This window comes from Raphanus sativus, chromosome 2, assembly GCF_000801105.2.
Source record: "Raphanus sativus cultivar WK10039 chromosome 2, ASM80110v3, whole genome shotgun sequence".
Classification (NCBI taxonomy): domain Eukaryota; kingdom Viridiplantae; phylum Streptophyta; class Magnoliopsida; order Brassicales; family Brassicaceae; genus Raphanus; species Raphanus sativus.
In genome coordinates, this window is record NC_079512.1 from 22211100 (window position 1) to 22237087 (window position 25988).

Genomic DNA, 25988 nt, shown 5'->3' on the forward strand with positions numbered 1-25988 from the left:
TAAGGGATACTTGTTTCATACGACTTTTCTTTGACCTTGACGGGTTGTTATGATACTATTTGGTTCATTATGGCGGTCCACTTGAAAATGGTGAAATGAATTTTCCTTGGAAATTTCAATATATGTTTGGTTTTTGGATACTTTGATATATATACACGGTCGGTTGTTTAGTGGTTTTAAGAGTGACTATTTAAGATTATCAGTTCAAAACATAGATGATTTATTAATAGAAGATAATTTAGCAAAAAAAAAAAAACATAGATGATTTATACTTATCAATGCAGTATTATTGATAGCTGGCCTCAGCAACTTAGAAAATTTGAGCAAATGTATCATCCACCTTGGTTAGACCTAAACAAGGACATCATAAAACCAAATATGTGATATTCAGGTTTCAAATACGAATGTATCATCCACACTCATGACCACTTGCATTAGATAATTACACTACACTACGATTAGTTTCCTTAGAGCTATTAATTGCAAAGCTATTTCCCTTGCACTTGTTTTTCAAAAAAGCTATTTCCCTTACACGACTTCTCAAACGTGTCGAGAAGAGCTATTTCCCTTGCAGTTGTTTTTCAAAAAAGCTATTTCCCTTACACTTGTTTTTTTTTTTTTTTTGAACTTTTCCCTTACACTTGTTTTGCAGTAATGATTGTTGGATCGAAGGTGTCGACGAATGTTCATTTCTTTTCACGTTTGATAATACATATTCAGAGCGTAAATAGTCTCTTCTAAATGGAGATCTCTGATATAGATCAGAATTACAGCACAATTCTATTATAATATTATTTACAAAAATTATTAATTTATTAGAAATTGTAATAAATTTATACTAATGTATAACTTAAACTTTTCTTCATTAAAAATTATAAAATTTTGAAATTATAAATGAAATGTAACTATCACGATAAATAAATGTTTATAAGCACTATTATAATAATTGTATATATATTCATGTTAGAAATTTATAAAATACAAAGGTTTACTATAAAAGTATAATTAATGTTAATGTTGATTACCAAGTTGAAAACGATGTGATAATTTATAAAATAACAATTATATATATACGTGATTGTCTTGTATGAAGCTCTTTTATAAATTTGAACGCATATCCAGAAAATATTATTTAAAATTATTGATTCAGTAATTAAATATAGACATATAAAATTTAACTTTAAGTAAAGAAAATTATATTGGAGCTATATTTAATTAATATATTAGGAATGTATATAAAATTTTATAATTAATTAAATTATATATTTATATATTTGTTTATAAAATTATCTTATTTTCTTATATAATGTTATAATAACCTAGTATAAGATAAATAAAATTAATTTAATAAATATTAATCTAGACTACTAGATAATAATATTGAAGCAAACACAAGTTTAGAGTTTCTTATAATTATGTAAATAATTATCTTAGATCCGTACATAGAAAAAGGTAAACATGTATACAAACTTATTCGGATTTTGGAAAATAAATTCTTAAGGGTCTGATCAGTCGTATAAAGATGTCCCAGTTTATCATATACCATACGAATTGTTTACAAAACCAAAAACAGAAACATAGTTCAATCTTCAAGAACCTAAATATTGTTTTTTTGTTATTCATTCTCCGATCATTTTTTTCCGTTAGACGGTTTTAGATGTGGATTAAGAACCCAAATTTATCCTTAGTATATGACTCTTCTTTTTACAGTGTTCACACACTTTTTGATAGATTTTTTTTATTGGCTAGAGCTAATTCTCTTTTCTGGCCAAACAAACCAGTAGACACTTCTTCCTTACATTACCAAAACAAGAATTCTCACCCAAAAAAAAGTATCCTATGAGGAGAAGCAGCTCGCCGGGAAGTCCACTCGGTGCCGACGACATTTATCAATAGTAAAGGCCACGAAAGTAGCACACAACATGGTTGCTATCGTCAATCGGAAGGCCATGATAAAGATAATAGCTGATATCCCTTCCAACTGGCCGTCTCGAGTCGGGAATATAGCAGCGTATGATGCTAACATAGCGACACTTAAGACCGCCACTGAACAGTAAATTAACTTCCACATCGGGAGTCCAATTATGAGGACCATGATCACATATAGAGATGATAGGAAAGCAACCCCGTTGAAGGCAAGAAAAAATAAGGCCATGTTAAAAGACATAGTCATCTGTCCAGCGTGGTGAACATTGTGAGCGGTAGAATTTGAGGAATTTTCCTGCCAAACTCCACCAGGAGGACTGAAACCTACCTGGTAAGTAGCAGTTACTATCAGTACAGCAACAATAAGTATTGCATCGTTTCGTTTGCTAGTCTTCAGAGACCTCTCTCCAATTGAGCTCAAGTTGCTCATCCCCAAGAATTTGTTTCGTTTCTCCATAAACGTTAGATTTTTTCTCAAATATTCTGCTAGAGTCATTGTGGAACCAGAAAGTAGTCTTTCTTTAACACTGCGGAGAAGTCTTCTTCCTTTAGGAAAGCAAGGAGATTGGTAATTTTGTAGTATGTCCATTGCAGTTTTGCCATCCAAGTTCTTGGCTTTTAATTTGACGGTTTTACGCAGTGACTTTATCACCTGCAAAACTCGAACACACCTCAAGCGTATATAACTCTAGAATAAATAAATAAATCCTAAATGATAAAGAATATAGGACATAAACAAATATTACCTCCTTCCTCAAAAATAGATTTCTAGTGTTTCCACAGATTTAAAAAACACATCAAATAACTATAATAAATAGATATTGTTTTTGTAATTGTCTATTTTTTTATAGGTTTTAACCAACAATCATGTATGAACAAGAACTTGGGTAAAAAACAACAAACATTTTTTTTTACCTCAGTATGATTTATAGACGCAGCAATATGGAAGACGGTGTTACCATCTTCATCTTTCCAGTCCAAGATTTCCTCCTTGTTTACTCTCTTGAGCCACCCCATTAGAACCTTAAATGCCATCAACTGGTGGTTCTTCACGGCAACGTGCACAGCTGTCTCACACTTAATCGTTAGATCTTCAATGGAAGAAGGACAAGCAAACAAGAACTCACTCAACAACTCTGCATCACCCATTCGAGCAACGTGATGCAAAGGAGTAACCCTTCCTCTTCCCTTGATCCTGACTAAGCTGCTGTCGAGTGCTACAAAACCTCTCACCATTCGGGTATGGTTGTTCAGCAGCGCTAAATGCATGGGGCTGAAACCTGACACGTTTAGCTTTGAAGCAAGGGACGGTTTCAGGGTCATTAGTTCCATGGCAAAATGAGTTTTTCCTTTTCCAGCTGCAATGTGTAGTGGCGTCTCGCAAAAAGGCACTTCATCAAAGTGACCTAGAATGTTTGGATCTTCTGCTATCAGTTCGTAGAGTCTCTCTATATCCCCATCTTGAGCTGCCTTCTTAATTTTCTCATGTATGTTTTCATCTTGAGTGCTCGTACTCGAACTCCCATTCAGATTTTTTTCTTGAGCTACCACATTTGATAAGCTAGTGACATTCACAACAATCGACATAGCTTCACTAGTCATTCAGGCTTCTTCTCGCTCCACAGTTTATTTTGTTTTATTTTTGGCTTCTGTAAGCGTACGCTTAAGTTAAAAAAAAACAGAAAGTCTCCAGTCAACAACTTTGAATTTTTTTACCAAAAAAAAAAACTACTTTGAAATTGAAATACTTCAATTATTTTGGTCTCAGACGACCACTCATTTTACACATCAAACACTTTGTGACAGAATAATCAAAGTCATTTGGTTGACTTGAGACTTTCTGGCAATTAGATGGATTAATAGCACTTAATGAGTGATCGGAATTTTTCTAAGATTAAATTTAGTTAGGTTGTCACCAGTGGCGAGGCAGAAGAAATGTTTCGAGGGATCAAATTGATAACAAATAGTAGTATATTTTACAGGGGTTAATAAATTATATTCATCATATTTTTTTAGAAATACAAGTAAATTTTTTTGTTTTAAAAAAATCACATGGGTCATGTGACCCCCCCTCATATCACATTTGACTTTGCCTCTGGTTATCACTCTGATCCTAAGATGGTGTAAGCATCTAGATTACATAAAATCGGAAGCTGATATACAGAAACCGGTGCACAAAAAGCGAAATACTATAGAAACGAAAATTATATTTTTTAATAAATTAATAGGTGTGTTCATTGGAAGCATATAAACAAACACTTGTAAATATAAGAATAAGAAAATAATTTTGTGAAATCATAACTAAAATTTATTTTATTCAAAATCAAGAATAAACATCACTTATTAATTTTAATAAGTTATATCAAGTCAACAGACTGTATACTATGTTGTGAAAAATTCTAACAAATTATTATTTTTAACTATTATTCAACTAATAAATTTACTTACTTTTAATACTTCACAAACACACCGTATATTCAACATCTCTTACAAAAACTATTGGGCACAAAATAATGCATTTTATTAATTCTAGCACATACATTTTAGATTTTATATAGATGAAAGAGAAAATAAAACATTACATTACATTCCTTATTTAATTTTATTTATAACATTCTCTATATATTAATTGAGAAGTGTTGAGAATGATTCTTGTCGATGTGTCATCACCATAATATTTTTCACAAAAATAGATTACAGTGTCATCATAGTAATGCTTCCCACAAAAAAATATCTGACGTGTATACAAAATTTCCATATAGCAGCAATCCCTTATACACATTAAATAAAAAATTTCATAAAATTAATTTCAATAAGTCACACTAAAATTCAATCCATCGAAATTTCGTTAAGTTGTGTAGTACATTTTCAACACAAAGATAGATTTGTAATAAAGAAATAATTGAGAAATTTGGTTTATTCCTTGGAAATGTTAATGCTTTTACATGGAGCCAGTTTATAATTCATTTGAAAAGTATGAATAAGCATTCATATTAAGATTTGGACAAAAAAACAATGCACATGATTTATGACTATCTTACAAACTTGAGTCCATATTGATGTAGCCATCTGTAAAGTAAGAACATATAACCGTTTTATGTTTATTATGTTGACATTTTTAATCATTAACTTAATCTATTTTTACATTATATAGTATTACTTATTATTTATAAGATATAAGATATATAATCTTATTAAGAGTTTATAATAAGAAAGATCAAGGTCTGCATATTAATCATTTGAAAAAGTATGAATACTATTTCTATGAACAAATTATTGGTCTACATCTGTACTTTTTCTAAGACAGAAAGATCAAGTTGTGGTTCAGATTTTTCCCCTATATCGGTTGGATTTTTGACTGGTTCACTCGTCTAGACGCCAGGACAGGGAGAGAGAAGTGTGAGAGATCTTGATACTTTCTATTAACAAATGATTGGTCTGCATCTACAGAAAAACAGAGAAGGAAGAAACTGTACTTGGATATGGCAAACTCACAAGAAACCATATCAAGCGGTCTTGATGGTAAATGTAGTAAGCCATCTCTCATTAAAAAAGATTTGACAGTAACCATCTTTGTCCGCAGAACATTCTTCTAGGGGGAATCAATACTTCTGCAATGACATTATGATTTGGGCAATGGCCGAACTCGCAAGGAACCCCCAAGTGATAAGAAAATTCAGTCGGATGGGTTACTATCAAACATTTTTAATGAGATATGACATACTATATTTACTATAGTTGAAAATGGCAATTATCACCAAGTAATCTGAATAAACCGGTTTACTCGTAACGAGACCGGCAAAATTGAAAAGCAAACGCAAGCTCTCGACTTAAAAAGCTTCAAATACTTACCACGTTCAAGTTGCTTCATTAAGGATCCGAAGTACGAACCCCCTGGCGCTTGAAGAACTCTCTGAACCCATAGGGGCTCATATCATAGTTATACCGCCCAAACGAGACAAACAAGAAAGCGATGTTTAGACTCTGCAATAGGATAATACGGGCATTGTTTCAAAAGACAAGGCACAAAAGGCAACAGAAAGGACAATGTGTAATGCTCTAACTTACAGGTACGACTTTAACAGAATACCGGGTGATATTTGGATCTTGGACCTTTCCTTCATTACCCGCCTGCATTTGTGTGATATTCATTTTTACGATATAAACCAAAAGAGCATGACAGGTCAGGTAGATTAGAGGAAAGAGCATTCGCTTTTCTGGCGAGTTATGCAGAATCCAGGATACTTGGGACAGTTAGTGGGTTTTGAAAGTTTCAACCAATTCTTTGTATATTGTTGTAGGAACTCACACGCATAAACTTGATGTTGGGATAGAACTCAGCAGCAGCTTCCTCAAGCATCCGGTCAAGATGTTGTGTGTAGTTACTTTTGTTATAAAGAATGAGAGACGCATGTGAGTTTGAATACATCAAAAGAAACGTACTTTTGAGGGAAGTTAAAGTTACACCTTATGGTGAATGCGACAACCACTGGATAGCCCTGGTGAAGCAGCTGGACAAACTCTCTTTCCGATGTAAAATGGATAAACCGTGATGGCCCTAGTTCCTTAGGGAGGGTAACCGCTGTAGTACCTTGCAAAATTTTCCAACAGAAGGAAAAAGAAACACACTTTCATGATTGGTTGTGTGATGGTGTCACAAATTATAGAAACAAAGCTCAAAGTCATTACTTGCAAGACAAGCGAATCTGGAGAAGCATTCTATCGAGAAATAAAGCATCTCCCATCTGAGCACACCAAAAATGAATCTGATCCAAGATAATATCAAACTTAGCTCAATAATAAGTTAGCATCATATGAGAAAGTATCTGATTTTTTCTCTTTTTTTTTTTGGAAAAACACAATTTATCTGATCACATCTAACGGAAAAAGTGTCTATTTCAACATGAACTTTAAGCGTCGTGCCTATTCCTTCACGAACTTTGTAGCAGTGCGTATTCCACACTGAACTAAACAAATTTTTTAAAATACTATATGAACTTTATGCGTCGTGTCTATTCCTTCACGAACTTTTTAGTAGTGCGTATTTCACATTGATCTAAACAAAAATAAAAAAATACTGCATAGACTCTCAAAATTGTGCTTATTTCAATATTGAACGTTAAATGTGTTAGTCATCCGTTAATTTATCAAAACAACGTCATTTTGAATAAATTTTGTGAAATTAAAAATCAAAATAAAATATAGACTCTTAAAATTGTGCTTATATATATTGACTGTCAAATGTAATAGTCATCATTTAATTTACCAAAAACCTCTCAAAATTGTACTTATATATTGACTGTCAAATGTGTTAGTCATGTTTTAATTTATCAAAAGATTTTATTTTGGATAAATTCTATGAAATTATCCGTCAATTTGTAATTTTTTATCTTTTATAAAATCTATCAAAAATGACGTTATTTTGATAAATTAACGTATGACTAACACTTTTGATTTCCTAAACAGAAAAATACTAACACTTTTGACGGTTAATGTACATATATATATGACTACACCTTTGATTTGCTGACAAAAAAAAGACGAACATCTTTGACGCTCAAAATCGTGATTATATATATATTGACCGTCAAAGATGTTAGTCTTTCTTTGTCAGTAAGTGAAAGGTGTTAGTCAAGTCATACATTAATTTATTAAAACAACGTCATTTTGGATAATTTTTTTGTAAAATAAAAAAATTAAAAAATGACGGACAATTTCATAGAATTTATCCAAAATAGTCTTTTGATAAAATCAATGATGACTATTACTTTTGACAGTCAATATATATAAGCACAATTTTGAGAATGTATTTTATTTTTAATTTTTATTTTTTAGTTTTTAATTTCACAAATTTATACAAAATGATGTTGTTTTGATACATTAACGGATGACTAACACATTTAACACTCAATATTGAAATAAGCACGATTTTGAGAGTCTATGTAGTATTTTTTGATTTTGGTTTTGTTCAATGTGAAATACGCACTACTATAAAATTCGTGAAGGAATAGACACGACGCATAAAGTTCATATAGTATTTTAAAAAATTTGTTTAGTTCAGTGTGGAATACGCACTACTACAAAGTTCGTGAAGGAATATGCACGACGCGTAAAGTTCATATTGAAATATGCACTTTTTCCCACATCTAACACTCAGGTGCTATCAGAAAAAACGTAATCAAGCTCGGATTAAAGAATCTAACTTAATAGTCCATTTCTTTTTGGATTATACAGAGGTATCCTGGTTTCCAGGTCCAGACTAGTCACATATTTACAGTTTACGTTTTCAGTCCACGTGTCGCTCTCCTGTTCCTGGCAATGCCGAAAAGTTAATTTCTCAGTGGTCAGCGGGATTCGAACCCGAGTCCGTATTGGGGCCAAACTGATTACCCATATATTGGTTTCCATACCAAACATCTCAGAGGTCATTTCTCAAAGTTGATAATCAGTTTTTGTAACCATTTTTGTATAAACATTTTTAAAAGGACATTGTTTTGGATTTTAACATTGTTGTCGAACATAACTTATTACAAAGAGAGTAGAAAGAGAGGATAATCCTTAACTATAAGGGGTGACAAACCAAAAATAAAGCTCAAGTAAAAAATGAGAGGCAGCAGTCACTAAGGGAAGAGAAAGCAACCTACTCTCATGCTCCGATCGACCAGCCTGAAGAATACGTCCTGAGAGAGTTGAGTATTCTTGAAAGATGCGGGCATTCCGTTCGTGCCAGAGGTTGTAGGTGATAACCTGGTTGAGCAGCTTCATCACTATAATCGCAAGAGCTGCATGAGGTCCATGTAATTGTGCAGCGAGGGTGACGATTGACACAAAAAAATGCGTATGAGATTCAAGAGCATTATAACATAGAACACAATCTGGTTGCACCAACATACCCCAAGATAACAAGCGATTCCGTGTAGGAAGCCTTCCAAGATAAGCTGTCCAAGTAATGAAAGAGCAACAAGAGATTTCCCTTCGGAACCAAACAACAGAATGCCACGGAACAGTAGGAGATGGAGTTCGAGTGCGTTTCCAAGTAACACTTGAGAGAAATGAACTTCAAAAACCACCTTGGCGATTTCTCCACAAGTAGACATCATTCCCATTTTCTTCGCTGGGGGTAGGCATACGATAACACTAACACTACGTACTTGAAGCGTTTCTGCATATTCTGACCTTAGAGGAGGTCAATTCCAGTGACCATTGCACAATCCTCTCGAGAGACAGTTGTGGTAATTGAAATCGAAAGGTCTCTAGGTCGAGATTGGCCAAAGAGAAGATGGAGTGGACCCACTCTGTCCAATAATCAAACCAAAACAAGGCTGTTTTTCCATTCCCAATGCTGTAACAGAAATAGAGCTGTAGAGTTTGCCGCAGCTGCAGCATGCTCGTAACGGTCTTTGAGAACCTTTGCGAGTCATTGACCAGCCAAATACTCCGACTACCAAATTGTTTTCATTGTTTTCGATTTTACTTTTGTGAAACTGATACGTCGCTGTTGTATGTAGAAAACATAGTTAGTACGTAACAATAAGGGATTTTGCTTTCTTGCAAACAATTTAGTCAAGAAGTGACAAATCTATAGTATTTAACGTTGTACTGTTGTAGTTATATATTTTGTCAATGTTCAACTTGTGAATTCTCTGTTTTATGAACTGGTCATAGCATACAGATAATTAAAGTTAAAATAAAGCAATAAATTGAAAGGTTTAATTTTAAAATAAGCAGTAAAAGAAATATCATAACAAAATTCAAGTTCGTAATCAAACTTTCAGTATTTTGATCATGACATTATAAGATATACTTAGTCAAAATATTGATAACTTTTGACTCTCATCGGATATATTATTATGAAATTTTGTCTCCATCTTATTGAATCAAGAGTTTGGGAAAATTGTATATCCAATTAAATTTAAATTAAAATACGTTATCTATTTTAGAGTATATCCAATGCTTCATTTCATAGGAAACTTCAAAACGGTTTTATTTCATTATATTTCATCTATATCTCAATTTCATTTCTCAATTCTATTTATTTAATATTTTTTTGGTGTCATTAACATAGCAAATATCGTTTCTAGTCTATTTCTTTCTATTTCTATATATGAAAAGTTGTAAAATCATCATATAGTAATCCAGAAATTGAAATAGAAAAAAAAGGAAGGTTTTTGATGATTTTTCAATGTTTTATACTAGGTAATCTAGTATCCTAATGCATAAAGATAATCAATTCGGTTATTGTGATCGGACTTTATTATGAATTTTTTTTTAAAATATATAAATTTTATAGTGGAATGAGATTTACTCCAACCTATTCTATTTTAGAACAAAAATAGAATAATAAAAAATGCATTACTTCGTTTATAAAATAAATTTAGTTTCACTATATTATGTAGTGAAAAATAGATAGAATAAAATTATTTTTATTTCAAATTCTATTTAATAATAAAAATAAAGTAGAGATAAAAAAAATGTTGTTGTATTTATTAGGAGAGGCTCTTTCTTTTACATGTCTCTCTTTTATGCTTTTCTGCATGTTTTTCTTTTATGCCTTTTAAACTTTTTTAGAAATTTACCCGTGGTGTTCACTGTTCTTATCTAACTACACTTGTGAGGTCAATGCTCACAACTGATATCAGTACACATTCTTAAAAAATACTCACTCTGTTTCAGTGTAATTGTGGTTGTAGAAAAAAAAATTGTTTCAATAAGTATCATTTTAAAATTTTAATGTAAAAATTTATTAATAAGATTTTTCAATTTACTTTTTGTTTGTTCAAATATGGTTAGGTGCATCGATAATTATAGTTAATATTTGAAAATATACAAAATCACATGTTTTATTAATTTATATGCATAAACGTGAATGATAATTAAATTGAAACGAAAATAACATATATTGTTTTATATTTTTCTATTAGATACATCGCTAATGTATCGTAAACTCAGAGTACATAATTGATAATGAAAAGAGTTTTTAATTTCTTGCAAACAATATAATCAACATGATGACAAAAATACATATTACAAAGCTGTAAAATATATTTTGTTAATGTTCAACTTGTAAATTCTTTGGTTATGAATTAGTCATACCATAGAGAGAAATTTAATTTAAAAAACTAAGCAATGAATTGAAAGTTTCAAATAATAGCTAAGCAATAATTGAAAATATCATATAAATTTTCAAGTTGGTAATCAAACTTACTGTATCTTGATCCTGACATATAATGATTAACCAATGTACAAGAATACGATATACATTAGTTAATACTAAGGCTTCGAATGGTAAAAGCGATTCAAGCAGTGCAGATCAAGCGGATCAAACGGATCAAGCAGGAGAAGTGTAGATCAAGCAGATCAAGCAGGAGAAGTGCAGATCAAACGGATCAAACAGAATATGCAGAAGAAATGCGGAACAATCAGAATAAACAGTTATTATAGTTCAGAACAAATAGTTATTATAGTTCTAAATAAAAAAGTCCAAATAAAGTAGATTAAATGTTTAAAAGATTATAATAAAATATATCAAAGTATATAATATATAAATATAGTACATAAATAACAAAAATTATTGCACTAAATTCATAAAGTCACAATTTAAAATAAAAATTTAATGATATATCTCTTCCATATTGTTCATATTTCAATTATATTACTATATATTTTCATAATACATATCATAATTAAATATATAAATGAAATATACATCTCCTCTTCATAAGTATACATATTTAAATTATATTACTATATATTTGCGTGATACAAAATACGCATCTCTTATATTAGTATACATATTTAAACTATATTACTATAGATATACATAATATATTGAAATATGTATTATATTAAAATGATTATTTTAAAAAGTAAAAATTATATGACAAAAAATAATAAGTAAAAATATGATAATTTTGTATTGTTAAAGTTGTAAATAAAATAAAGTAAAAATATTATATTTATAAGACTAGATAAATATATTTTAAAGTTATGTGTTGTAACAAAGTTATTTATTGACCAAACAAAAAAAAAAGCAGATCAACACCATCAAATATTAGCGGATGAGATCTGCATGCAGATCTCCTGCTTTTTTCACAAAAAGACAAAAAATATTGAACTGCATGCAGATCTCCCGCTTGAACTGCTTTTACAAACAGAAAATGGTGAATGGTGAATGCAGTGCGGGAGAACTGCATATGGCGGGAGAACTGCACTTGTCCCGCTGCTCCATTCGGACCCTTAGTATGAACTCATCGGATATATTTTTCAAAAGTATATCTAAACTACACTTTTGTCATACAGTTTTAGCCAAAGGATATGAACACCCGCCGCCGTAATATCTTTTTTTTTGTTCTTTGTTTTGAAAAAGACTTTAATCCGCCGTAATATCTTTTAGGGGAGACTTTCTCCTTTACATATTTCTCATGTATCACTTTCTGTTTTCTCTTTTACATATTACGACATTCTTCATGTATGCCTTTCTCGACAAATAATAACATAGACGGTCTTTATTTAATTTCCAAACCTTTGTTTTATCCAATACAGTATCAACAAACTATTGTCGTGCTTCGAATCTGATTTTGCAATTACGACATTGTTCATCGAATCTTACATTTTCTTATAATTATTTTTCATCACCAAGACAATCACAAAATATTTGAAAACAATTCAAAATCTATCAAATAAATCCGAAAAGACTTTTGGACCACGGCAATCATCGAATAGTGAACCAAGTAGATTTAATAAAACATAGTGTCATCTTAAGCCAAGCCATTAGTCATAATGGGACGCTGATGGCAGATGGCTCGTAATGGCACGAGCTTACGCATAGCCATTCCTGGATTCTCGGTCATATCAATGTTCTCACCATTGACCTTTTCCCAGTCAAAGCATTGAATCAACGACCCTAAAGCTAGGGATACCATCCTCTGCCCCAAAGCTGCACCAGGACAAGTCCTTCGTCCGTTCCCAAACATCATAAGCTTATTAGCGTTTGCAGCTGCTTTATCTTCGAACCGCTCTGGCATGAACCTCTCAGGTTCATCCCATAGCTTCGGGTCTCTATGGATGGCCCAAGAGTTCACTAGTACGATCGTACCGCGCGGCACGTCGTATCCTCCAATCTTGATATCTTCAGAAGGAGAACGTGGTACAAGAAGTGGTGCGGCCGGGCACAACCGGAAGGTCTCGAGAACTATGTTTTGGAGATAAGGGAGATTCACAATGTCTGGCTCGTTGACCAAACGTTCTTGGCCAATCGTATCATCTATCTCGGTTTTTGCCTTCTTCAACACTTCAGGGTTTTTCAACAAATTTGCCATCGCCCATTCTAGCGTCACGGCTGCAGTATCCGTTCCCGCAAGCATCATGCTCTATATTTATAATTCAAATATGTTAGTTCATCTATGCATATTTTTTTGCAAATATAAATTGTAAAAGAGAGATGGATTATAAAGTGTACTTACAAGCATGAGGCCTTTGATGATGACATCACTATAATACTTGGGTTGGTCTTGTTGTAAAGACAACAAATGACTAAGCATTGTGTTGCTCTCTCCATCTCTTCGGCAATCGTCCAACAGACGCTGCAAGAAAGTGTCCATGGCTTCGCCGAGTGCTTTCACTTTCTTCTCATAGCTGTGTCCGAACACTTTAAGAATCGGTAGATAATCTCCTGGATGGCTCGCACCACTATTGTCGTTGATCTGCGTCACTAGTTTCTTGAATAGACTCGCTTCTTCCTTGTTATGAACCTTTAAGATATAATCATTTAAGACAAATAATTTAGTCTGATAATTCACATAGATCGAATGATTTAATAGTGTATAAAAAGTAATAGACAAATTACATAATAGGTCAATTTTGGTAGGTAAAACATTAAATATTTTCCAACAAGAACACTAATATTTCTTACTGTAAATGATTAGTGAATCTTTAAACGTTGATTAATTACTATCTATATTCATATAATAAATGAAACGAACCTGGTCTCCGTAGTAGCGTCGCCCTGTAACCATACGGACAATGTTATTGAACGTCAAATCTGCAAGAAGAGGTTCAAGTTCAACGATACGGCCATTATAGTCACGTGAGAGTTTCGTGAGCAACCGTCGTATCTCGTCACTACGAATGGAGAGGAACCCGGTGAGGCGGTTAGAAGAAAGGATCTCAAGAGAGCATATACGGCGGAGATTACGCCAGTGGTCGCCGTAAGGTGCGGTTCCGATGGTAGTGTAGTCGTAGGCGACGTACTTGGCCGTCAGAAAATGCGGTCGGTTTGTTAAAATGACGTCATTGTCACCAGTGAAGCATTCTTTGACAAGGGGTAAAGAAGAGATCACGACGACTTGGCGAGAGCCGTAGCGGAGGGAGAAGATGTCACCGTATTTTTCTGCGAAGCGGCGGAAGAGACGGTGTACAGGCGGCTTCACGAGGTGGAGATTGCCGACAATGGGAAACGGAGTTGGTCCTGGTGGGAGATTGAAACGCTGTGTTTTGGATGAGAATAAGAGTTTGTAGGCTAGTATAAGCAATACGAGTGGCAATAGAATCCAAACGTTATCCATTTTTGTGTGTTTTCGTTTTGTTTTGTTTTATTTTCTTAGCTCAAAGAAGTTCAAGTTATAAATGTTGATGGCCTATGTGTAGTGCCTATATATAGAGAGACGGGGTTTATGACACAAGTAAGGACACAAACTTAAGTAAAGGGTGCATGTTTTGAACGTTGACTATTGGAGTTTTTGAAGCATTGCATCCAGCGTCAAGCTTTTTTAGGGATACTTGTTTCATACGACTTTTCTTTGACCTTGACGGGTTAATATAATACTATTTGGTTCATTATGGCGGTCCATTTGAAAATGGTGAAATGAATTTTCCTTGGAAATTTCAATATATGTTTGGTTTTGGATACTTTGATATATGTACACGGTTGTTTAGTGGTTTTAAGAGTGACTATTTAAGATTATCAGTTCAAAACAAAAATGATTTATACTTATCAACGCAGTATTATTGATAGCTGGCCTCAGCTACTTAGAAATTTTGAGCAAATGATAGTTACAGAATGCCGTCTGAAATAAAACAAAAACTAGATATTGATCCGTGCGACCGCACGGGTATTAATTTTCTATTTTAGTTTTTATTTATTTATACTAAATGATGTATTTGTAATACTTGATCATTTTACATTGACTATGTTACGGATGTGTATTTGGATACTCACTGTTCGGTTAAAATCTATTGGGTTTGAGATTCCCGAGTTTAAAGATTTCAACAACATTTAAATATTTATAAATTTTGGTTTTAATTTGATTCGGGTATTTGTGGGTTTGGTTCGCATACAAATAACCCGTTTGAATTATTTTAAAATTTTCAAAATTTATATATACTTTAAATTTCTCAAAACATATAAATTTGAGTAATGTAAGCCAAAATACCTAAATTAAAAATTAAAAAACAGGTTGAACTTCAATATTTGGATGGAGAATAAATATATATTTTAAATATTTTTGGTGTTTGATTATTATTTATCTACTTTATATGTTTACTTTTGACTATTTTTTATATTTTGAAATAGTTTAGACAATTTTAAGTTGACAAAAAGACAACTTTAAAATATCATTAATTGTTGAAAAATTAAAAAAATACATTAATCTAAATAAAAAGATAAACATTAAAATAGGAAAGAAAAAACACATTAATTTAACTGAAAAAAATAATCATTAAAATAGGAAAGAAAAAGAAACACATTAATCTAACAGAAAAAAACAAATATTTAAATAGGAAACTCAATTTAATTCTCAGTGGCATGAAAATATAATTAAATTTGAAAACTAAGAGTATTTCTATATATGTATTTCTGTTTTAATAAGATAGATACGTATGTATCATCCACCTTGGTTAGATCCAGGCTATAATTAAGGAGATCATAAAACCAAATATGTGATATTAATTCAGGTTTCAAATACGAATGTATCATCCACATTCATGACCACTTGCATTAGATAATTACACTGCCATTTGTTTCCTTAGAGATATTAATTGCAAAGCTATTTCCCTTGCACTTGTTTTTTCAAAAACGTTATTTCCCTTACATGACTTCTCAAACGTGGCTGCTCATTGAGTTTAAGGTGCAATAATGATTGTTGGATCGAAGGTGTCGACGAATGTTCATTTCTTTTCATGTTTGATAATACACATTCAAAGCGTAAATAATCTCTTTTAAATGGAGATCTCTGATATAGATCAGAATTACAGCACAATTCTATTATAATATTTATTTACAACATTATTAATTTATAGAAATTGTAATAAATCTATACTAATTTATAATTTCAATTTTTCTTCATTAATAACAATTTGAAATTATAAATGAAATGTTATTTATCAAGATAAATAAATGTTTATAAGCATGTTGGAATATATATATATATATATATATATATATATATATATTCATGTTAGAAATTTATAATATACAAAAGTTTACTATAGAAATTATAATTAATGTTAATGTTGATTACCAAGTTGAAAACGATGTGATAATTTATAAAATAGAGAATTATATATACTCGATTGTCTTGTATGCAGCTCTTTATAAATTTGAATGCATATCCAGAAAATATTATTTAAAATTATTGATTCAGTAATTAAATATAGACATATAAAATTTAACTTAAATAAAGAAAATTATATTGGATTTATATTTAATATAATATATTAGGAATGTATATAAAATTTTATAATTAATTAAATTATATTTTTTTTTTGTAAAATTATCTTATTGTCTTATATAATTTTAATATTTATAATAATCTAGTATAAGATAGATAAAATTAATTTAATAAATATTAATCTAGATTGCTAGATAATAATCTAGTCTTATATTATGAATTTATTAAAGAATACTTCGAGATAATATATATTTATACATAAAGTTGACAAAACTAGTAGAATAGAGTATATATATTATTACATAAAGTTAAAAAAAAGAAATAGAATAGAGTACGTGCCTTTTAGTCAAGTGTACATATATATAATATTTAATAGTGTAAACAATTCAAACTGTACGTACGTCCGATTCACGTATATGTAAGAGCATCTATATTGGTGTCCCAAATCTTTGGGCCTAAGACATATTTAATTATTAAAGTTGGGTTAAGGGAATTAGTTAAGGGCACTTTTTAAAGACATTGATTATTGGTAGGGAATTTATTTGGCCCTTAATAATATAAGTGTTTATTTTAGTAAATAATGATATATGAAAGAGAAGTTATATATAAAACATATAAAACCCAAATTTAACATTAAAATATAACTTAAACAAATAACAAAAGTTGCAAAAAAAAAAAACAAATTACAACAAATTAGAAAAAAAAAAAACATCACAAACACAAAAAAAAAGGAAACAAACATTTTATTCAATTTATAGAAACTTAATAATTTATATGTTATTTGGAAGATGTCCAAATTTAGCCCATATATTTTCAATCAAATCAGCTTTTAATCGATGATTTGTTGGTGTATCCTGAATCCTTCTTCGAGCATCAATTGTATTGCGTAGTGTATCATCTAGACCGACGGAATATGCACCTTCTCCTTCTCCGTCAATAAATTCGGAAATGTTACGCAGACTGTATGAACCTCGTTCATTTTCGACAATCATATTGTGGAGTATGATGCAAGCTTTCATTATATTTTTTATTTTTTCTTTTTCCCATAATTTAGATGGATTTTTAACAACGGCGAATCTAGCTTGCAGGACTCCAAAGGCACGCTCAACATCCTTTCGGACTGATTCTTGCCTTTTAGCAAATAGTTTATTTTTCTCACCCTGTGGAAGTCGGATAGATTGAATAAAAGTCGCCCATTGTGGATAAATACCATCTGTGAGATAGTAAGCCAAGTGATACTCTCTTCCGTTGACGTTGAAGTTGACTTGCGGAGCTATTCCGTTAATAATGTCATCAAAAACAGGTGAGCGATCAAGAATATTAAGGTCGTTCATTGTACCTGGAGCTCCAAAAAACGCGTGCCATATCCAGAGGTCATATGAAGCTACCGCCTCCAATACAAGTGTTGGTTTTCCGGTTCCTCGTGAATACATTCCTTTCCAAGCGGAAGGACAATTCTTCCACTCCCAATGCATACAATCGATGCTTCCAATCATCCCCGGAAAGCCACGTTCTTCTCCTTCAAAGAGTAGTCTTTGAAGATCCTCCGGTGTAGGGCGTCTTAGATATTGATCTCCAAACAAGTGGATTATTCCTGCAGCAAAACGGTGCAAACATTTTGCAGCAGTTGTTTCACCTAGTCGTACATACTCGTCAACTGTATCAGCCCCACCACCGTATGCCAATTGACGAATTGCTGCAGTACATTTTTGGAGCGGAGTTAGACCAGATCGCCCGGTTGCATCTTGTGTTGGGCGAAAATATGGTACTTCGGTAGAGAGACGATTGACAATACGCATGAACAACGGTTTGTTCATTCGAAACCGTCGCCGAAATAAACGATGCCCGTATGTTGGAGTTGCACTAAAATAATCATTCCAGAGTTTGGTGGCGCCTTCTTCCCGGTTTCTCTCGATAAAAATTCGTTTCTTGCGCTCTTTAGGTTCTGGAAAAATATCACCGTCTTCTTCAGATAAATCATCAAACATGGAATCTAATTGATCATTATCTTCTCTGTGGTAATGATAATGAGAAGAAGAAGCCATCGACAATTTTTGAAAGAGATAAAAATTATTGGAAATAGGAAAGGAGTGAGCAAGTGCATTTTGCAATTGAGAGAAGAAGGTTATTTAAAGAAGTGCATTTCTTCTCCCGTGATACTATAGTTGCAATTGATTTAATCTTGTGACTTTTTCATGTGATAAAGAAACAATTCACATGATATATGCTGACAAAATTTCCTGCATTATTTGAAAGTACATCTTGTGATACATTTTATGTTGTCTTGTGACCAATGTTGTCTTGTGACCAATGTTGCCTTGTGACCAAGCAGTGTCACATAATTATTCACATCTTGTGACCAATTAGTTCACATAAACAATTTTCATAAACATAAAACATTACTTAACCATAAACATTTTTCAACATCCGATTACATCAAACATTACATAAACATAAAGCCACAAAGTTAAAACATCATTACAAGCCACAAAGACATTGCATCAAGCCTAGAAAAACATAACAACATTAAGTCAACATAACCAGCATGCCTAGTAAAACTGCCACCAGAACCAGTAAAGCCACAAAGTACTCAAAAGTGAACCTTGATTTCTCCTTAGCTAAATCACCAACAACCTTCTCTAGGCTCAGGAGCTTCTGCTCAGTCTCATAGTCACTAAAAAGAGTAAGGTTTTCAACCTTTTCGGCCAGCTGATGCACGTGGAGATCTCTTGCTCTCATCTCTTCCATCACGGCCACATCCCACCATTTAAACACATGACAGTCCCCGTCGTCTACATTTGCGCAAGTGTAATATCTCCGCCCTGTATCACAGACGCATTAACACAAAACAATGAGACAACTCTCTGCAGAACACAAACACGTTCAACTCTGCTGGTATCAATATAACCTGGATCGTTCCTGCTGGTAGAGGTTGCAAGGTGTGGCTGACCTCCACAGTAGCAACTCTGCGGGAAGCCGAACTCCACCTCAGGTTGTGGAGGGTACACCACCGGTTCACGAGATAAGCTTAACTCAGCTTGGTCACGTCTAATGAGATCCTCCGTCTCGCTGTACCCACTGTGGGTATCATTCCCAAAGATATCCTCTGACTCCGATGGCTGGCTATAGCTGTGAAGCCCCATTTGTATCTTTACCTGCAGAAAACAACAGAGATTAATATCACATAATTTTCACATAATTATGGCATATAAGAACAGACATTAATAACACTTAATTTTAAACTTTAAAGATAACATATTTCATTGATTGAACAACACGGTCCACTGGTGTCCATTTGCGACGAACAGCACGGTCCACTGGTGTCCATATGAGTATGGAAGAAGGAAGAGAGTGAGATGATAGAATAGAGTAGTGGGTGTGTATATTTATGGGGGATGAGATGGGGTTTAATTATAAGCAATTGAAGAGTAATAACTATAGCGAGTAGATATAAGCAAGTAAAGAGTAATAACTAACCCACATAATGACTAACCATCAACAAGAAATGTCTAATCTAAAGTTATTATTACACACCTAAAAAGCCTAACCAATTACAATGTAACTATAACGAGTAGATATAAGCAATTACGATTGAAATATAACCCTAACGAATGTAACTATAAGAAGCAACTACACTAAACCTAACCAATGTAACTATAACCAGTAAAGAGTTATCACAAACAAACCATTATTCTCCTTCACAGTCATATCTATACTCGGCTACATCAACAATATATCTATCAGTCAAGAGTTATCCCAAAGAAACCATTAAGCATAGACATACATCAACAAACAAACCGTATATAATTTTCTCAACTTCCAATCTATATCAACAAATATATGGCAAATCTATGTTTCAACGTTTTAATGCATATTTATATCTAATATCAACAATGTGATTCAATCATATACTCAGTTTCAGAACAGAGACAATATTATTTTCAAAACAAAATCAGTCATTCAATGAAATCTTAACAGAGTGTTTCACATACCTTGTTGATATAGCCGACTATAGAGAACCGCCGCAGAACCGGAGTGAACCGCCGGAGAAACCGAATCGAACCGTCGCAGAACCCGAACAGAACCACCGAAGAACCCGAACCAAACCGCCGCAGAAGCCGAACCGACCCACCGCTGAACCCGAACGCAACCGCCGCTGAAGCCGAACGCAACCGTCGCTGATACCGAACGAACCGCCGCTGAAACCGGAACAGATCGAGATGGAGATCCACCGCTGATACCCGAAGCCAACCGCCGCTGAAGTGAGAGAGAACCGCTGCTGAAGTGAGAGAGAACCGCCGCTGAAGTGAGAGAGAACCGCCGCAGATCGAAGAGAGAACCGCCGTAGATCGAGATGGGTTCCAATCGAAGAGAGAACCGCCGCAGATCGAAGAGAGAACCGCCGTAGATCGAGATGGGTTCCAATCGAAGAGAGAACCGCCCCAGATCGAAGAGAGAACCGCCGTAGATCGAGATGGGTTCCAATCTCTTTGAGATCGAGATAAACCAAGACGAAACCGAGATGGAAGAGATAAGAAACGGAGAACGCCGATGAACGGAGAGAATAAACGTCAATCGATGAGAATCAAGATCGAAGAAACGGAGATGACGATGGTAGCTTCTCGATTTCGTTTTCGAAAAGTGAGAAGAACAGACCGACAAAACACTTCAATCTCTTCTCGACTTCGGTTTCTTCTCCCAATCCCGTGCTCACACGTGCCCTTAAGGGCCACGAAAATCAGACCTTAATTTAGGCCCGTTTGGCCTGCCCTTACTCATTTCCCATTTATTTTAAACCCAAAATTTGTTAAGGGCTGGCCCTAAGGCCACTGATAATGATGGTCTAAGGCAATCGGCAAGCGCCCGCCACCATCTGCCTGACACAAAAAAAAACTAATATTCATTTCATTTTATTTGTCGTTGTAAAGTATAATCTTTTATTTAAAATAAATATTATTTTAAATTTTTAATGCAAAATTTATTAATAATAATTTATATTATATTTTCTATTGATTGAAACATGATTATATTTATTAGTAATGATGTTTTTATTTTGAAAATATGTAAAATTAAATATTTTCTTAATCTATGTGTATAAACCTAAAACGATAACTAAAATGAAATGGAGAGAATATATGTTAAAATAAATTTTAGTGATGGGGTCATTGGGGTGATAACAAAAATGTATAAGAAATAATTTAGCAAGCAACCATGGTCTTTAAATAATAATAAATTAGTGAGTTAATAAGTCTGTTCTTAATAAATTATATCATATTTCTGTTAATCTGGCATATTTCAGATCTATGAAATTGTTGCCAAAACTAAATTTTCGAGAAGATGTGCAATTTATGGTTAGTTCATCTTTCCGGGTTTTCAGATGAATTTTAAAAACATTTCTAAGAATTTTTTATTTCTTTATCTTTTAAGAGGTTATTATTCAACTTTGTAAAATACTATTTTATCATTTAGTTCTACAATTATATATCATATTTTAATACTTATCATTATATATTTTAAAATGTTTTGATTAAAAATACATTATTAACATGTTTATACAAATCAAAGTCATATTTAGCCACATATTCTTACTCTCAATATATTTTTTTTTTAATATCTTTTTAGATAGTATTTTTATTTGTTTTTGGAAGTTTAATGATTATATTTTTAATTTTAGTAATATTGATAACTAAAAATATAATATATAGAAATTTTAAAATAAATATGAAGACCACTAATTAGAAAACTATTTTATTATTTTATTATTTTATTATTTTATTATTTTAAAGGTGTTTTCTTTTAAAAATGGTTGAAAATACTTTAAACAATAAAATCATATCCGTGTGATCATGTGATTGAGGGTAAAAACAGCCCCCCTAATAAATTATACTTTAACCGAAACAAATTATGGAAATAGGTCAAAGTGGCCACTTGATTTTAATAATGTTGAAAGTGTTTTCGGGTAAAGAGATAAATCTACTTGATAGTTTGATGAAAAAAACTAATAAATAAGAACTTACTAATCACCTTACAGGATTTAATCATTTGTGAAACTTCATATTATTTGACTATGAGATTTATCACTACAAAAACAAAAGAAATCAGCAATAGCTACAAAAATAAATCAATATCTATTTACAAAAAAAAGTATTTTGCAAAACTTTTTATTTTTTTTATTGACCTGTAGATATTCTAGGTCTATAAAAGAGTTCAAACTAATCCTCAAAAAAGAATTGTAGCAATGGATATATATTTTCTCCACATATGTAAATGAACTGCAAACAGAAATTTATATTTACGTATATGTCCATATTATATTAATTTCACGTATCAAGTAGATCAAACTTAAAATATGTTGAATCCAAAACCTTTCCATTTACCACAAAGTTTCAGACGCTTTTTATCTTTTGCAATGATCAGATGTATAATATCTCAATTTCTAATTTAGTGACATATGTGGAAGATTTAAAAAGAGGAAAAATACTTTTGTTGTTAAAAATTATTTATTCTTTTGTCATTTGTCCAGAAATTATTTAGAATGTATTGCAAATATTAGAGATTAAACAATTTGGAGATAGATAATACTTTCTCTGTTTTATAATAAGTGCCATTTTAGATTTGGGCACACCAGATTAAGAAATCATTTAATTTTGTATATTTTCTATATAAAAATATCATTACCAATACACATAAATATTTTAACCAATAGAAAAAAATAAATTGGATGATAAAATTAATAAATTCTGCATTAAAATTCTAAAATGACACTTATTTTTCAACGAAAAATTTTCTCTACAACATGAAATGAAAGAAGTATATACCAAAGTGTTTTTTATATCGTGTTAGTAACGAAAAAATACATACAATATTACATGGTGAATGGAGAAATAGTAAATAAATTTTAGGATCTTAAAAAATAAGTTTAACCATCAGAAAAAAAATAAGTTCATATTTCAAGAGTTGGCGTAGAATTTTGCACAAATGGTGACAGTGAAAAGAATCAAAACAGTACAAACTACAAAGTGGTATCAAATTCAAACTTAATAAATGTAGTCATGTAGTAAACAACGAAGATGTTACACTACGTGAACAAAGATGATTATAACATTCTGATCATTGTATATATGGTGTACGTGATGATGCCTAAAATGGATCAGGAAATGGATATGTGGCAATGACATTCAGTTTGAATTTTTCTGTTTCCGATCTATTGCTTTCTTGGTCCTATTAGAGTGTTTTTGGTATGGGGTGGAACGGATCCGGATACACGAGAAATTCATGGTATTTTTGATCTGGATTTTTCGGATCCGTTGATTTAGTATTTAGATTAGGGTTCGTGGTTTTTATATCCGTCAAGATATTATATTACCCGCTGATATTCAGATCAGGATCTGAGTTTGTAAAAAATCTTTTTAAATAGTAGTTTTTTCTTAAAAAAAATCATAAATTAAATATTGAGAAAAAGTCTAAGATATCACTAAACCAAATTTTTATCATAAAACAACATCACAAAGAAGAAAATGATCACAAAAAGTTTATTGAATGATAAATATGCATTTATAACTTTTGGGTTAATTAATCTAAGACTTAAAGTTTAGATTTAAGGAATTGAGTTTTAGGAATGTATTCAATTTTTAAAAAATAAAAAAATTACAATTAAATTTTTCAAAACAAAAAGGTGTTATTCTGATCATTTTATTTTTTAGTGCTATTTTGTGACAAAAACTATATATATATTGTATAAATATTAATATGAAATATTCTAAAACTAATTTTATGTTAAATACTAACATATCAAATATAATTATCAAATAAAAATTAAAAATGCGGATCTGGATCTTGATATCTACACCTAAAATTCAAGATATATGGATCTTGACGGATCAGAAATTATACTATATGGATCCGGATTCGACCACTCCGAATTTCCTATTTTGGATCGGATCGGATCAGCGGATCTCGGATCGAATCCAGATCCTAGATAATAAGTTTCAGACTTAATTTTCCGGGGTTTATTGCATTTGATTGATCTTTTCTTTAGTGTTTAGTATACGTCTTCTGTAGACTGCTTAAGGTTTTAGATTGTATTGTTGATTGAGATTTTAATCCTTGTAGGTGGGATATTGAAACCAAATCTTTTGTAGCAGCGGAGTTATGTTATTGTCGGAAGCTCTGGTATGTTGAAAGCAGTATAATTAGATATGTGTAGATATTTAGATCTTGGCTTTTTGATGAAAAGACGTTAACTTTTTTAAAACTCGAAATCGATTGTTCGTCTCAAGCCAATGAACGGGGGTTGTGGCTTATATATTTTTATTTCATGTTTTGCTGTGTTGCATGTTTAGATGTTTTTTGTGATTTAATTGTTTTTCCCCCTTAATATGTGAAGTGTGATTCTGATGTTTTATCTGTTAATTCGTCGGTTTGCAACTTTTACGTCCGTACCTCTTAAACCGACATTTTAACCTTTTTTAACTCTAGAACTAGAGCTTGACCCACACACCCGTGCGGGTTTTAATTTTGATTTTTGGTTTTTTATAATTAGTATCATATATTTTAGATGTGTCACTATATAACTAAATGATATTGGTTATTTGAATATTTTAGGTTCCTATACATCATGATTGAATCCGAACCAAAACTAATAATATGTATTCTTTTGTTATTGTTAATTTTAAATTATTTTTTTAGTTTGAAAACAAAATATCTGAACTGACTCGGGTAGTATGGTTTTTTCTGGTAAAATTATTTGAAACTATTTACGGTAAAAAGATTTGAAATTTTAGATAGATTAATTATCTGGACAATTTTAATTTTCAATACATCGGAATTGAATCCATTCGGACCAGGAGGATCCGACTCAAAAGTTACCAAAAAATTATAATACTTGAACGGAACCTAATTTCAAAACTCCAAAAATTTAATACCTAAAAAAATGATCCATACTTGAAAGGGTATCCGAAAATCATATTACTAACTATATATTATTATATTTACCTCAATAATTTTAAAAAGTGTTATTCATTATTCAACTGCGTGACAATTATTATTAATGCATATGTCTAATATATTTACATACTAACTTATATTTTAATTATATATCATGTAAATAACTCTTTTATGTGGTTCTTAATTTTTAGATATCACCAATAAATAATGAAAAATATAACTACATAGCTTTCAAAAATATTGCATTCTAAATTTATTAAATAGATACATAAATTTATTATTAATAAATAAGGTAAAATATAAGTATGTAATTTTAAAACAGTATTGTATTTTTCTCTATTCAACTGCATAATAATTATTATTACTGCATATGTCTAATTACATATAGTTACGACATATTTTCACAAAATTTAAATCATCATCAATGCATGAGACCGAGTGTACTAAAAC

General features: G+C 31.7%; 3 protein-coding genes and 1 pseudogene across 3 annotated transcripts; all 4 read right to left on the reverse strand.

The window, feature by feature from the left end:
- Positions 1-1701: 1701 nt before the first annotated feature.
- On the reverse strand, positions 1702-3548 carry LOC108841353 (ankyrin repeat-containing protein BDA1-like). Its single transcript, XM_056993726.1, has 2 exons — positions 2842-3548; positions 1702-2578 (listed from the first exon to the last, which is right to left on the reverse strand). The coding sequence occupies exons 1-2, from the start codon at positions 3526-3528 to the stop codon at positions 1838-1840; spliced, it is 1428 nt and encodes a 475-aa protein (XP_056849706.1). The 5' UTR covers positions 3529-3548; the 3' UTR covers positions 1702-1837.
- Positions 3549-5796: 2248 nt separating this feature from the next.
- LOC108837580 (uncharacterized) lies at positions 5797-6671 on the reverse strand (annotated as a pseudogene).
- Positions 6672-12420: 5749 nt separating this feature from the next.
- LOC108838298 (cytochrome P450 81F2) lies at positions 12421-14562 on the reverse strand. The gene is made up of 3 exons (XM_018611253.2): positions 13908-14562; positions 13389-13676; positions 12421-13295 (listed from the first exon to the last, which is right to left on the reverse strand). The coding sequence occupies exons 1-3, from the start codon at positions 14487-14489 to the stop codon at positions 12684-12686; spliced, it is 1482 nt and encodes a 493-aa protein (XP_018466755.2). The 5' UTR covers positions 14490-14562; the 3' UTR covers positions 12421-12683.
- Positions 14563-17362: 2800 nt separating this feature from the next.
- LOC130508625 (uncharacterized) lies at positions 17363-18637 on the reverse strand. Its single transcript, XM_057004219.1, has one exon. The coding sequence runs from the start codon at positions 18635-18637 to the stop codon at positions 17363-17365; it is 1275 nt and encodes a 424-aa protein (XP_056860199.1).
- Positions 18638-25988: the final 7351 nt, after the last annotated feature.